The sequence below is a fragment of the Taudactylus pleione genome, unplaced genomic scaffold (assembly GCF_031769625.1).
Source record: "Taudactylus pleione unplaced genomic scaffold, aTauple2 ptg000048l, whole genome shotgun sequence".
Classification (NCBI taxonomy): domain Eukaryota; kingdom Metazoa; phylum Chordata; class Amphibia; order Anura; family Myobatrachidae; genus Taudactylus; species Taudactylus pleione.
Window position 1 is genome coordinate 1,318,606 of NW_028284450.1, and position 14,481 is coordinate 1,333,086.

The following is a 14,481-nucleotide window of genomic DNA, read 5'->3' on the forward strand; positions in this document are numbered from 1 at the left end:
ATACAGTAGAGACCAAGAAAACAGCCCTGGGGACATTAAACAACATAAAGCATTTATGTATCAAGCAGTGAAAAGTGTGGAGAAGTGTAGATGTTGCCCATAGCAACCAAGCAGCTTTGAAGTAGCATTTATCAAGTACAGTCTTTAAAATAATAGGTAGGAGCTGATTTGTTGCTATGGGGAACTTCTCCACTGGTCCACCTCTCCACTCTTTTCACTGTTAGATACATAAACTTATTTCTTGCACCCGTGTGCTGAGTGAGAACAGCTTGAACTCCAGGGAGATGGTATAAAAGTTATTAACAGTTCCTGGTCGCAGTACAATTTATCTAAAAAGACCCAGATTAGATTCTAGCGGAACACACATAGAAACAGCAGCACTGGTTTTTTTTATCAAGAGGAATTAATAAAAATGTAACTGGAGAGTCTTAAGTACACTCTGAAGAACTGATGGACACATACTTAAAACACACACACACACACACACACACACACACACACACACACACACACACACACACACACACACACACACACACACACTTGCTTTCCTTCCTATATTTTACTGTGAAAATTTCAACTAATAGAAGTCTATATAAGTGGGGGTAACAGAGAAATGTACAGTAGTAAACATGGAGGTACACTAACAGTGTAACAATAATCATGATTAGAGCAGCGAGAGACTATTTATATATCATCAGGTCCTGTGTGACTCTTCAAGCGCAGAACGTCTTTTTTGCCCGAAAATGCGTCTTAGTGCAATGTGACTAAGACACACCACGAGACTGCACTGATTTATTTCTTACGTGACACTTGTATATCTGTGTTTGACTGAATCTGTATACAAAGCACAACAGAACCTAACAAGGAAAATAGCTACGATGGGTGCATTATAGCACTTCGTATACAGATTCAGATGCAGTCGCACACAGATATACAAGTGTAACATCAAATTAATCAGTGCAGTCTCATGGTGCATCTTCGTTATATCGCATTGCGACAAATGCGCTTTCAGGCAAAAAAGACATTCGCCACTAGCAGATTTGAACTGAAGCTAGCACACCAAGAGGGGATGTTTGACGCGACTGCAGCAAAAGTGTATGAGGACACATCTGTATTTGAAAAGTAAATCAGTAATAAAAATATATATATCAAATAGCAATTAAAAAGTGCTATTCTGGTTTTATTTGACCAGCTGGAATCTCTCTCATCATGCTACAATAAAATAATTGAAAGATATTTGACAGTAAAATAATCGATTACAATTCAGCACAATGGCCCCCAAAATGGTCAGCCAAAGCAGTAACATTGCTATATTTTCCCTCACACCTCATAGGTGTGCAGGAAAATTAGTTATATAGAGACTGCTGTATTTTACCATGTTGTGTAATTAAATCTCCACCAACAAGTGTACAGCCTCAATTATCTCTATAAACAAGAACACAGCCTGCAGTTATATCCATCCGAGTGAGAAATGTTACCATAGTCTTTAAAACACATGAACTAATATTCACCTTAATGTTATCAAATTTTATTTTAGGAGGAAAGGAAAAAAAAAAAAAAAAGATCATGCGGAGATACAATGGATGGTAAGAGGGCGAAACTGAAACTTACCAACTGCTGTATGTCTTCAAGTGTCCATGTGCAAGTCTGCCAGTTCCGGCACTGGGTCAATGCTGTGGTAAAAAGTGCCTTCTCCACCTGTGCGCCCATAGCACTAGGCAGCGATGAAAGGGAGACATGCTGCCAGAACGAGAGATTTTCTGCTTGATCTGGTGGAAACATTTGAATAAACTCTGCCTAAAAAGAGATCACACATACAGGCAGTCATACTCTATATTAGCATTACAAAGGTTAACCACAAAACATTTTTTGTTATCAATGTTATCAAATCATACTTACAACACTGGATTTAAAGGTTAAGGGCCTGATTTCAGAGGCGCTCGCTATTTGCGAGTACACGCTCTGAATCAGGGCGGATTTAAAAAAAAAAAAAATTTGCCTCCAGGCCGCTCACATAGCTGTGGGTGACCACCCACATCTTTTGCGAGCAGCCTGGCGATGGTCGCGATTATTGGGACCATCGGGCTTACGACGAGACCCTTGTGGCAGGGTCTGAGCTCCCGCAAGCCCGAGTGAACTACCTGCTTTAATAGAGCAGGAAGTTCACTACTGACATCACGGATGATGTCAGTAGGGCCGCCCACAAACGGCAGGCGTTCCTTTGGGAACGCCTCCGTTTGTCCAACCCCCCCCCCCCCGCCTACAAAATGGGGCAAGTTGTCGATCAACATCGACAGCCACTCCGAGGCTCGCGCACGCCGTGCGTGCGCTCTGGCCGACCATCAACCAGCTTGTGAGCGCTATGCGCTCGCGAGCAGGTCTGAATCAGGCCCTAAGTCTTATAGTACTCGATTCAATTCAACGCGAATTGAACAGCGCCGGGAAGGAGCTCCCATAGCTATTCAATTTCTTGCGCTTGTTTATTGGAGAATGCTGGTTCTAGCGCTCCTCGCACCTTAAACATGGTGTTTAGTCGCGAGAACCGGCATTCTCCGACTAAACTGCCCGGAGTGATGCTGTTTCTGCGTCGCTAAGGGTAGAAAACAGCATCGCGCCTGTAGTTTTGTCGGATTTCTGCTCGCACCCAGGAGGGATGCGAGAAGAAATCCTTAGTCGGGGTTAACAGCGCGCTTTATTGAATATCTCAGGGAGCTCCTTCCCAGCGCTATTTCTATTTGCGTTGAATTGAGCCCATAAATTCTACTCTGGTTATAATTCACCACCACCCTAATCACTTTCTGCCACACCAATCAATTTTGACGAGCCAACATTAGTTATTACAGAAAATTGACCTTAATAATTAGTAATGATTCACTACTCTGTGTAGTTATTGCCTCAACCATACAATAAGGTGTAAACTTAACAACAGATTATGAATAGTCCAACTTTCTGCATCAATCTTCCAGTCTTCAAAACTACAAGCACTGGAATAGATAATAAACAAGAATGGTGCGAGAGATTTGTTAACAATTTCACATAATAAACTATTAGAATAAAATGGAGTGTAATACCTGGTGATCAGCATCCAGTAAAAAGAGCAGACGTCTAAGCAGGACAGTAAGATGAGTTAGCTGGTAAGAGTCATTAGGAGAAGACTTCACCTGTACACAAGCATTACAACAATCAGTGCAATCATCAAGAGCAAAAGTACAGTTAATATACATTATTTTCTCTTTTTCTGTCTTTATAGACACACATAGTAGCCAGAAAGGAGCCAGGGGGAGGCATAGCTATCAGGAATAATAAACAAAAACAAACCACTATCGGAACACCATTGAATGATTTATGTTCGAAGGTGGCAAACACCGGACCACCACCATCAAATGGTAAAATTATTACAATCGGAACAAAAATACTGATGGTTAGTAACCATTGGACTCCGGTGTCCATCCCTCTGCTGAACCTGCAGACAAGCTCTGGCCACCACTCCTCCTCTGTGAAGTGCTTCCCCCATCTCCAGAGTGATGTTTCTGCTGGAGAGGTGCTCCAGCTGATAATGCTTATAGTAGCTGCAATACAAATCTCTCATCCATGATCCTCCTGCCCTTCCCAGCACATCCCAGTGGCCGGGCCCAAGCCAGCTACAGGGCTGCAGCAGATGGGGGGTTGTGGTGACATGGCGTAGTTATGAGATGTATGGCCCTTAATGCCTCCAAAACAGCATTAATTGTTTTAGGTACACTTGCACACAGTTTTTGAAGGAACTTGGCAGGAAGGTTGTTCCAAACATCTTTGAGAACTAACCACAGATCTTCTGTGGATGCAGACTTGATCAAATCCTTCAGTCTCTTCATGTAATGCCAGACAGACTCGATGATGTTGAGATCAGGGCTCTGTGGAGGCAATATAATCACTTCCAGGACACCTTCTTTACGCTGAAGATAGTTCTTAATTACATTGGCTGTATGTTTGGGGTCGTTGTCCTGCTGCAGAATAAATTTGGAGCCAATCAGACGCCTCTCTGATGGTATTGCATGATGGATAAGTACCTGCCTGTATTTCTCAGCATTGAGAACACCATTACTCCTGACCAAATCCCCAACTCCATTTACTGAAATGCAGCACCAAACTTGCAAGGAACCTCCACCATGCTTCACTATTGCCTGCACACACTTATTATTGTACCGCTCTCCAGCCTTCTGTTACAGCCAAATATTTCACATTTTTACTCATCAGTCCAAAGCACCTGCTGCCATTTTTCTGCACCCCAGTTCCTATGTGTTCATGCATAGTTGAGTCATTTGGCCTTGCTTCCATGACAAAGTTATGGCTTTTTGGCTGCAATTCTTCCATGAAGACCACTTCAGACCAGACTTCTCTGAACAGTAGATGGGTGTACCTCGGCCCCACTGGTTTCTGCAAGACCTGAGCTGATAGCACTGCTAGACATCTTCCAATTTCAAAAGGAAGTAAACATGAGGTGTCTTTCATCTGATGCACTTGACCGACCACTGCGTCTTCGGTCCTTAACGTTGCCAGTTTCTTTGTGCTACTTCAAAACAGCTTGAACAACACATCTTGAAACTCCAGTCTGCTTTGAAATCTTTGCCTGGGAGAGACCTTGCTGATGCAGTATAACTAATTCGTGTCTTGTTGCTGTGCTCGGTCTTGCCATAGTGTATGACCTGTGACATGAAACAGTCTTCCACAACCTCAGCTTTGTAGCAGAGTTTGGCTGTTCCTCACCCAGTTTTAAGCCTCCTACACAGCTGTTTCTGTTTCAGCTAGACTTTCAACCTACATATGAAAATGATGATAATTATCACATGTTTGGTATGATTGGTTAATCATATATAAAATCCCTCACTTTGTGCAAGTGTGCCTTAAAAACAGCATCAATTCTTCTAGGTAAAAGGGTGGTCACACAAAATATTGATTTGATTTCATTTCACTTCTGTTCATTAACTCTGCATTTTGTTAATTGATAAAAAATAAACTATTAACACTTATTTTTTAAAGCATTCCTACTTTGCAGCATTTTTTCCACGGCCTAAAATTTTTTGCACAATATTGTGTATAATATTATAAGGGAACAGTCGTGCCCTTATATTAAGGCTACATCTAAAAAAACGGATTTCTCCATAGATAATTCTAGGGGGGGGGGGAGGGGCAGGGTGTTCAAGGGGCTACACCTCAAAAGCTATTAGAGGTGCGGATCTGAAATTTGGCAAGGCCGGGTAGAACGGTCACTGGGTGCTGCATGCCAAATTTCAGGGCAAAACATAAAAAAAATGAGGATTCGGGAGTAATCTAAAGCTCCAACTGTCACTTTTTTCTGACATTCTCAAATAGGAACACTTTTCTGCTATAGTCTATGGGGGATTTTTGGGAAGGCATAACTCAGGTTAGGGGGTGAATTTAGACTTGGGGTTTGTTTTATTAGGTAGCTATTGTGCCAGGGTACGTGCTTTTGGGGTTCAGGTAAATTAGAAAGTTACAGGTTTTAAACTGTATTACACCTGCCTCCAGCAGGTGTAATAACTGTGGCTTCACTTGGGTGCACCAAGATGGCCGTCATTTGCGGGCTTTAACGGTGGTGGGCTCGGGGCAAAGAAGCTGGCGATAGCTGCAGCGGAAGTCGGCGGAAAAGCACCAGGCATTAGCTGCGGCCAGAGCCCGGGGCCCACAGAGAATGCAGGCTCGGATCTGGTAGATCCGTGATACCTGCTTGTGTTTAATTAAAAAAAAATAAAAAATGGCATAGCCCAGCCCCCCCCCCCCCCTTTGGAGCCCCAGTACGGGTTGTGCTAAATACAGGGGACAAACGACGTAGGGGTCCCCCGTATTAAGCACAACCAGCACCAGGTTTTTCAGAACCAGTCCTGGTTGCCAAAATACGGGGGACAAATGATATAGGGGTCCCCCAGATTTAGCGCAACCAGCACAGGGCTGAGACGGTCCTAGTTCTGGAAATACAGGGGGGAAAAATGCATAGGGTCCCCTGTATTTACCAGAACCAGCACCGGACTCCTTCTAGCAGGGGGGGTGACGCCACAGCCAGGGGAGACCTTTCACCGGGCCCCCCAGCCGCAGCATCACCCCTGACTGCTAGTCAGCCTAGGCTTGGGGTCCCCCAGCTACCCAGCTAGTTCAGGGACCACACAGCAGGAGGGATTGGGGAATATATAGCAGCATGGAGGCATATAGGGGAAGCAAGTGTACATGCATAGACAGAGTATATTTTTAAAAATAAGGGAGCTGAACGTGTATTCTAAATGAGACAAATGTATGCAGTGAGAAGGATGTTGGAAGCCAGTGAGTTTGTTTTGGTGATCAAATGGGAAGATTGTGGGCACTGAGTGGGATGTGGGAGCCACATTACTGCTCAAACCTCAGTTGCATAGACTGCATGTGTGTATTCCAATAAGCACAATTCTGTGAATTAGCAGCTCCACCATTTTGTGACAGCAATCTCATTCTGTGAGAGTGCTGAATCTGCAGTTAACCACAGGGTGTGATGGCATACCATTTCTGTATTGCGCAAGGAACACGTCCATTAAGGAGTCAGCCTTAATGATCATAATTTCATTGCTTTTTGAAGTTTGAGTGGCAGAAAATCAATAGGTTTTGTGAAATTTCAGATCATGACTAAGCAGCCTTAATGGGACATGTGAAACCGTAAGGTTTTTTGTCTATGGAATATATATATATATATATATGTTACACACACATACATAAAATTGTCTGCGTGACCCCAAACTTTTGAATGGTAGTGTGTATGTATATATATATATATATATATATATATATATATATATATACACACACACACACACACACATACTGTACAAGCTCTCTCCTTGCAAATTAGAACAAAAAGTAAATTTAATTGTATTAGAAAAATAGCATTGAAATGGCTCAGAACAACATTAAGTAAATATTCCATTGGTCATTTTAATAGGTTTATAGGCGATGTTAAGTAGTTTAAACTGTATTGGTTGTATTTTGTTAATGCCCAACTGTGGTATGTGTAAGTGATGCATTTAATGGACTGCTGACTATATTAATGAGACAATATTCCCATTGTTCTATTGTCCCACTATATATTTTTGTGAATGTTTGGGTCAATAATCAGTGATCTGTGGCCCTCATTCAGAGCCGCTCGTTAGCGGCAGTACGCTCGTTCCGAGCGATGTTTGCACATCTGCGCATGCGTACGGTTTTTAGTACGCATGCGCGAACCAGTCAGTGCGGCCGAAAATCGTTGGTACGCAATATAGCGAGGGCCTGCTATTTTGAGTGACAGAATGAGGCGTATGTGGGTGGTAACAGGGGAAGGAGCTTGAAAATGGGGAGTGGAGATCCGAACGCAGGCGTGCTTAAAGGTCAAAACGGGCTTTTTATGGGTGTGTATATTTAAAACAGCAGCGTCATTGACCACGTCACTGGGTTATTTTATAGCCAGAACTGCTCGCAAATTTGTGGTAGCAAACACCAACCACAAGAATAGCGAGCAGTTCATACGCTGGTCGATGTACTCGATTAATCTAATAAATAGCGGACATGACGTATGGTGCGAGCGGCCAGGGGGCGTTTTTAACAAATAAACGAGCGTATGTTTTGCTCGCTCGTTCAGACTTAGAGGTGTGAACAGACTGCAATGTGCGTACGGATCATTTGAATAGCCACCCCTTGTTTTTAAACGAACGACCACAAATAGCGAACGGCTCTGAATCAGGCCCTGTGCCCCTAGTTTCCATTCCACACCGGGACATGGATGTGGATGGAGTTGCAGTAGTTGTATATTGAGCATGGGGCTGCACCCCTGTGACGCTGGAAAGCGGAAGTGACGTTGCTGTAATGTTGGTGAATGGACTTTCGGGATAGCACCGTACATGCTCTGGATGGTTATTAACATTGTGGAGGAAAGAGTATGCATCAGGTGTCAGTAGTTATTGATGAATGTGTACCTACATACTATGGGGGTCATTCAGACCCGCTCGCAAGCGGGTCGATGTTGCCCCACTGCGCATGCGCACGACGGAGGGAGCTCCGTCGTGCGCATGCGCGAGACCCGGATAGCGACGGGCTCTCCGTTGCTCCGGGTCTCGCACCAAAGGGGGCATGCTGTCGATGTTGATTGACAGCACGCCCCCTTTGGTGGGCATGCTGGGGGCGTGGCTGCCAGGCATAGGCGTTCCCATGGGAACGCCTAGCGCGTGAAGCCGGCCCCACTGACATCACTAGCCCGATGGTCGCGATGGTCTTGACCATCGCGACCATCATCATGGACGCTCGCATAAGCTGTGGGTCGTCACCCACAGCTATGCGAGCGTCCAGGAGGATGCTCCATTTTCATGGAGGAGGGCCCTGATTCAGAGTATGCGCTCTGGTCAGAGCGTTCGGCTCTGAATCAGGCCCTATATACCAGTGCTGGTTAAGTTTTTAATTGTACATGGTTCTGTGGAGAGCAGTTTATATGTGATGCCGGTGGTCTTGAAAATGGTCACAGAGATGACTGAAACTTCGACTGATAATATGGGTTTTCCAGTAGGATTGCATTCATGTTTCACGGAAAGGTTTTGAGTGGTAATTAAATGAACTTTTTTTCTACTTTGCAAGGTGAGTGCTCATGTTCTTTGTTTCTTGTGTGTGTATATGGCCCTGCGGATGACATGTGGAACCCTATAAATATAACGTAATTTTAACACATACTCTAAAATAAATATATATATATATCTCAAGAAAGAAGAGAAAGGGCGCTCTAATGTACAGAATATAAAATATATTAAAATACAAAATGTGTAAATAACACAAACTGAATAATTAAAAAAAATCAACAATTAATGCAGCAATGAAGCTACTTCAATGATCAGTCCTAGATGTCGACACAAAGGATGAATCTCCCTTTCGTTTCACAGAGAGTAGATTTATTGAGTCCTTTGTTGGTCTTTAAATGATTTTGTAGAGGTCATAAATCCTCAGGGTTAGCAATGATTCCTTGTAATGTTGCTGAAAAATACCATCAAACACTAGTCAAAATACGATGGAGACCCAATGCGTTTCGTCCCCACATGGGACTTCATTAGGGGTACATCATCAAATGACTGTATTATAAGTCCTATTAATAGTCAGGAAAATGTGAACACTGATCAAACGATCCTAAGATCTGTTTGCGGAGAATAAACTGGAGTAGGCGCACTTTATATAGTGGATGGATTTATACTCCCAGGTAAGGATTGCTCAGAAGCAATAATCCTGTTCCACTCCTGCAAAATACTGCTGACAAGTGTTTCAGTCTGCTGCAAAAGTCAGCAGCAGACTGAAACACTTGTCAGCAGTATTTTACGATCTTAGGATCGTTTGATCAGTGTTCACATTTTCCTGACTATTAATAGGACTTATAATACAGTCATTATAATACAGTCACTTATAATACAGTTGAATACCCCTCTTAGTATTAACTGATCCATTTTAATATAAATTAGATCATCTAAAATGGAGACTTCTAAAGTGCGGCGTGCAAATGTAAACTTAATTGCAAATGTGTTATCATTCAATAAAATGCAGAAATTTAAAAGATGATGTATTTTTTATCTGGAGGGGGAGCGAAGAAGCCCTTTTAAATTTAAAAGACTAGATACCATGGATATAGTTAATCTGATGAATGAGAAAAAGGAGAAACTAGGTTCAAATGAAGCACATCAGTGGGCCTTTATTACACAATTTAATTCAGCCTATAAAGAAACAGAAAGTCTTTACAAAAAATTGGAATATACGTAAACAAGATCCAATAATTGGTAATATTATTCCAGAAAGACCAAAATTTATTTATAGAAAGGCGCCTTCTTTAAAAGACAAACTGGTTAGTAGTAGTGTGGATATTGAAAAATGACAAAGTATCAGAACTAAGGGTTTCCACCATTGTGGAAGTTGTTTAATGTGCAAAAAGGTGAAATCTAGTGAAGAAAAGATCACAGAATTCACCATTAAAGGTGTGACATATCCTATTAAGGATTTTATAACATGCCACTCCAAAAATGCCATTTATATCTTGGAGTGTGCATGTGGCCTATTTTATGTAGACAAGACAAGCAAGAATTTAAAAATAAGGTGTCCGGAACACATATACAATATCCATAAAGGATTGGAGACCCATACGGTCTCAATGCACTTCAAAAAAACACCATAACTCGAAGGAGTGTTTTTTAATAAATTGCTTAGTTATACAAGTAATTCTATCAAAATGGAGAACGAGAGACTTAGATAAACGTCTCTCGCATACAGAGATGAGGTGGATCCACCAATTAGGGACTCTTGTATCCAGTGGACTAAATGGGGATTTTGAATTGAATTGCTTTTTAAATGTAATAAATTATTTATGTGAGTATGTTTTGCCTGCACTTTTTATCTATTTATTCTTTTACATAATTACCTCTTCTTATTTTATTTGTGTATATTTATATTTTTTATATACTAATACATACATATTTTATCTCGTTTTATATGTGATTACACATGGATTATATATATGGACTTGATACTTTTACCTGCTGCTATGATCCACATAAGTGGATGAGAGATCAATATTGGATTTGTTAATTAAGGACTGGACCCACTAAACATTATGGATTTTGGGTGGAACGAATGAACTATCTAAGATTGAAGAACTGACTTCCAGGAGTTATGGAACGCACGTTCATTGTGCCTTAGGGATCATGTGAACTGTTAATGCGCAGCTGCATGATTAGTAGTGGTGAGTGGATGCAGGTGGAACGCATTAACCTCGTCTGGTACTTACTTCCGGGAGCCGTGGAACGCACGGCCATCTTGTTTCCGGGACTCTGGTGACTGTGCGCATGCGCAGTCACAAATATGTGCCGAATAGCGGCAATTGGACACAGATGTGTGATGTATTAGGCAAGGTATATATACTGTGTATGGTTAGCCATCAAACACGCTTCTGACGAAGGACTGTCTGAAACGCGTTAAGCGTGGGCTAAGTGGTGGAGCGCTGTTCGGAGTATCCTTCCTCATTGGCACATCCTAGTATCCAGAGCTGGGTGACTGCCTTCCTCTACTTACCATCAAGGAGGACAAGGACGGAGTCTATGAGAGCGCTGCTGATTTGCCACTATAGATGGATTTAAACAAACGCTTGTTTACAACTATTTTGTAAGTGCAACTTGTCATTAAAATTTATGTGTCAAAGTTTGATCTGCACTATTTTGTTTCTCTTCTTATTCTCCCACACGAGTTGTTTTAATTAACACACAAACAGGGGAGATATTCTTTTTTTAGATGCCATCAACAATCTTTCTATAAGACGTTCCAATTGGATACTATGCAATACTCCATTACCAAGTGGAATTATTTATGGTGATTATTTCATATTTTGTTTTGCACTGACCTATGTGAATTTGTTATCGGAATAGCGCTAGAGGTTGACACACATTATTTATAATCTATATGTAGCCAATCGCAATGTTCATTTCTGATCATTGAAATGGTTTTTACTTTGCAACCATTTAAGTTTTCTTGGTGCTCTGACATACTCTGCATTTTCTGGTAACACACTGATAAAAATTTTCTGCATTTTACTTTATTGCAGAGCATTAATTATTTAATTCCGTTTAGTATTCTTTCCTTTATCTGATTTTGACATTTATGTCAAGAGGCATCAGGGTTGTTTGTTTCCATTGGGTTATTTGGTTTAGCATTATTCTGCGTTTAGCAGGTTTAGTGTTGAATACCATATTATTATCCTGCCTTTCGGGGTCCACTTGTGGCTTTTATTATTCATATTTTCTCTTTATCACTATCACCAGTATTTACTGTTTGCCAATTTTCTCAATATTGAAGCTACAATGTTTATAGATGTTTAGATGTCGTCTATATTGACAGGTGTTTCTGTTGGTGCCTGTTTTTCCATGTATACCTGCTACATGTTGGAATCTGTTTTTGGTTACCATGACCATTAATTACTAAGAGGGTGCCCTGCATTTGTACACAACCTGTCTAGCTATGTTGTGTAGGGGAGGCACCTCAATTAATCAATTACATTCGGCACTTTTTTGTCCGATATATATGTCCCACGATAACAGGCAGCATTAGCCCCTGAAGAAAATCATCATGTATGATTGAAACGGTCGTCGGGCATGGAATGTATCTGTTCTGTGAAATTGATGCAATAAGTCTTGGCTTGCTTCATCTACTGGCGTAAGTACTGGTCTCTCTCTTATCCTGCAGGATTTGGCATGTAAATATATTATATATCTATCTATCCACCAAAGGTGTGGCACTCCACTGGTCACTGAGGACCATTGCCTCTCTCCTCGTACTCTCCCCTGGGGGTTTGCGTCCTCTGAATACAGCATAGATAATGGGCGGCAGTCTGGAGACTTCTTAACTCAGGTGATCTTTTACACCCTGATGACAAGGCCGTTGAGACTTTGAAACATGAAACGTTTCTTCTTCAGGGTCCATAGAGCTCCACAGGGAGACAATGGGGATGTCCCAAAGCAGTTTTTCAAGGGCAGGGACGCTACTGAGCTGAGAGGAGAACCCAGCACCCGAAGGAAGCATCCTGAGAGGCAAAAGTATCAAAGGCATAGAATCTAAGACAGGTGTAGGACAAAAGACCACGTGGCTGCCTTGCATAGTTGTTCGGCAGACGCGCCATGGCGGGCTGCCAATGACGGACCCACAGAACAAGTAGAATGAGCAGATACTGTAGCTGGCAGAGGAAGGCCAGCATGCGTATAAGTCTGTGACAGATAGTTATGCGAAGACATCTGGTCAGAGTCTGTTTGGCCATCCCTTCTTGTGGAATTCATACAGGACAAAGAGGGAGTCCATTTTCCTGATGGAACTAGTACAGTCCACGTAGATCTTCAGAGCACGGACCACATCCAAAGAGGCCTCATCTGCCGAGAGGTCTGGTGATTGAAAGGCCGGAACATCAATTGCTACAATAAGATGGAAATGAGAGACCATCTAGGGAAGGAAGCCAGGGCGCGTTCGAAGAACAGCCCTGTCCGGATGAAACATCAGAAATGGGGAGTGACAGGAGAGCGCTCCTAAATCCGATAATTTATGGGAAGATGGTATAGCCAGAAGAAAGAGTCTTGGCAGTGAGCCATTTAACGTCTACTGAATCCAGGAGTTCAAATGGAGGTTACTGAAGTGCGTGGAGAACCACTGGCAATTCCAACGGAGCCACAGGAGGGACAAAGGGAGGTTGCATACGGAGAACAACCTGCAGGAAGGTGTGAACATTTGGCAGAGGAGCAATCCTGCGCTGGAACCAGATGGACAGAGCAGAGACATGCACTTTCAGAGAGGCTAGGCGTAGTCTGAGATCCAATCCTGCTTAAAGAAATGCAAGGATTCTAGAAACCCTAAAAACTTGAGGGTCAATATTTCTAGTAGCACGCCACTGGAAATATGTATGCCACACCCAGTGATAAATCTGGGCAAAGGCCGGTTTACACGCTCTGAGCATGATCTGGACCACAGAGCTAGAAAACCCTTTAGAACTTAGGAGAGATGTTGTCACGGCCAGGGTATTTCAGCATGGCGCTAGGCGAGTGTTACCTGTGAGGTCATTGTGGCGCGGGCTGTCTGGTGGCGGAGCTGGGGTCTGGCGGGGGGCTTTGGCTGCGCGCGTTGTTGTGCGGGCCTGTTGTCACTCTGCGCTGGTAAGGCCTGGCGGCGTCTCCATTCCGTTTGGCATGGGCGCCGCCATCTTGCCTTCTGGCCATGTGATGCGGCTGGCCAATCCTGGTGAGTCACATGTTCCCTCCGGCCAGTAACAGCACGGCATGGGGTATTTAGGAAGGGTCAGTGCCTTCCTTCTTTGCCAGTGCAACGTGTATCTCAGCCTAGCTGAGAGGGAGTTCTCTGTGCTTACCTGTTCCTGTGAATTCGCTGTCTGCCTGTCAGCTCCTAGCTCCCACTGGACTACCCCGCTTCCTCCATCACCCTTGCCCATACCTGAGTGCCTGAGCCTGCTGACATCCTGTGCTTCTGTTCACTACCTGCAAACCTGGCTTGATTATTTTCAGTTCACTACCTGCAAACCTGGCTTGATTATTTTCAGTTTCACTACCTGCACACCTGGACAGCTCTAATTATTTCTACTTGGACATTAACCCTTCTACTCCCACCACAGAACTCTTGTGCACATTTATATATTCCTGGACTTTTATTTACTGCCATTATAGGTCTACTCAAGCACTTATTAAAAATCCTAGTTTTATTTTTAAATCTGCTTGTGTGTTCGCTCCTGCTACCACCCCGGGTCCACAAACAACCCAGAACATCACAGATGTCTCAAGAGCCAAGCCGTTAAAGACAGACAGGCCAGGTCCGGATGTAGACAGGGACCCTGAGACAACAGGTCCGGTCGTAGGGGAAGTTGGAGAGGAGTGTCTATGGAGAGACTTTGAAGATCGGAGTAGCAATGGCGCCTGGGCC

At 43.0% G+C, this 14,481-nt stretch overlaps 1 protein-coding gene across 2 annotated transcripts in view; it reads right to left on the reverse strand.

Moving 5' to 3' along the window:
- FIRRM (FIGNL1 interacting regulator of recombination and mitosis) overlaps window positions 1-14,481 on the reverse strand; it is a 207,558-nt gene that overhangs the window by 67,481 nt on the left and 125,596 nt on the right. For both annotated transcript variants that reach the window (XM_088460534.1, XM_088460533.1), the window contains exons 16-17: window positions 3,075-3,164; window positions 1,615-1,800 (exon numbers count right to left, since the gene is read on the reverse strand). In XM_088460534.1, coding sequence (XP_088316660.1) covers window positions 1,615-1,800; window positions 3,075-3,164 — 276 coding nt within the window. The remainder of the gene's footprint in view (window positions 1-1,614; window positions 1,801-3,074; window positions 3,165-14,481) is intronic.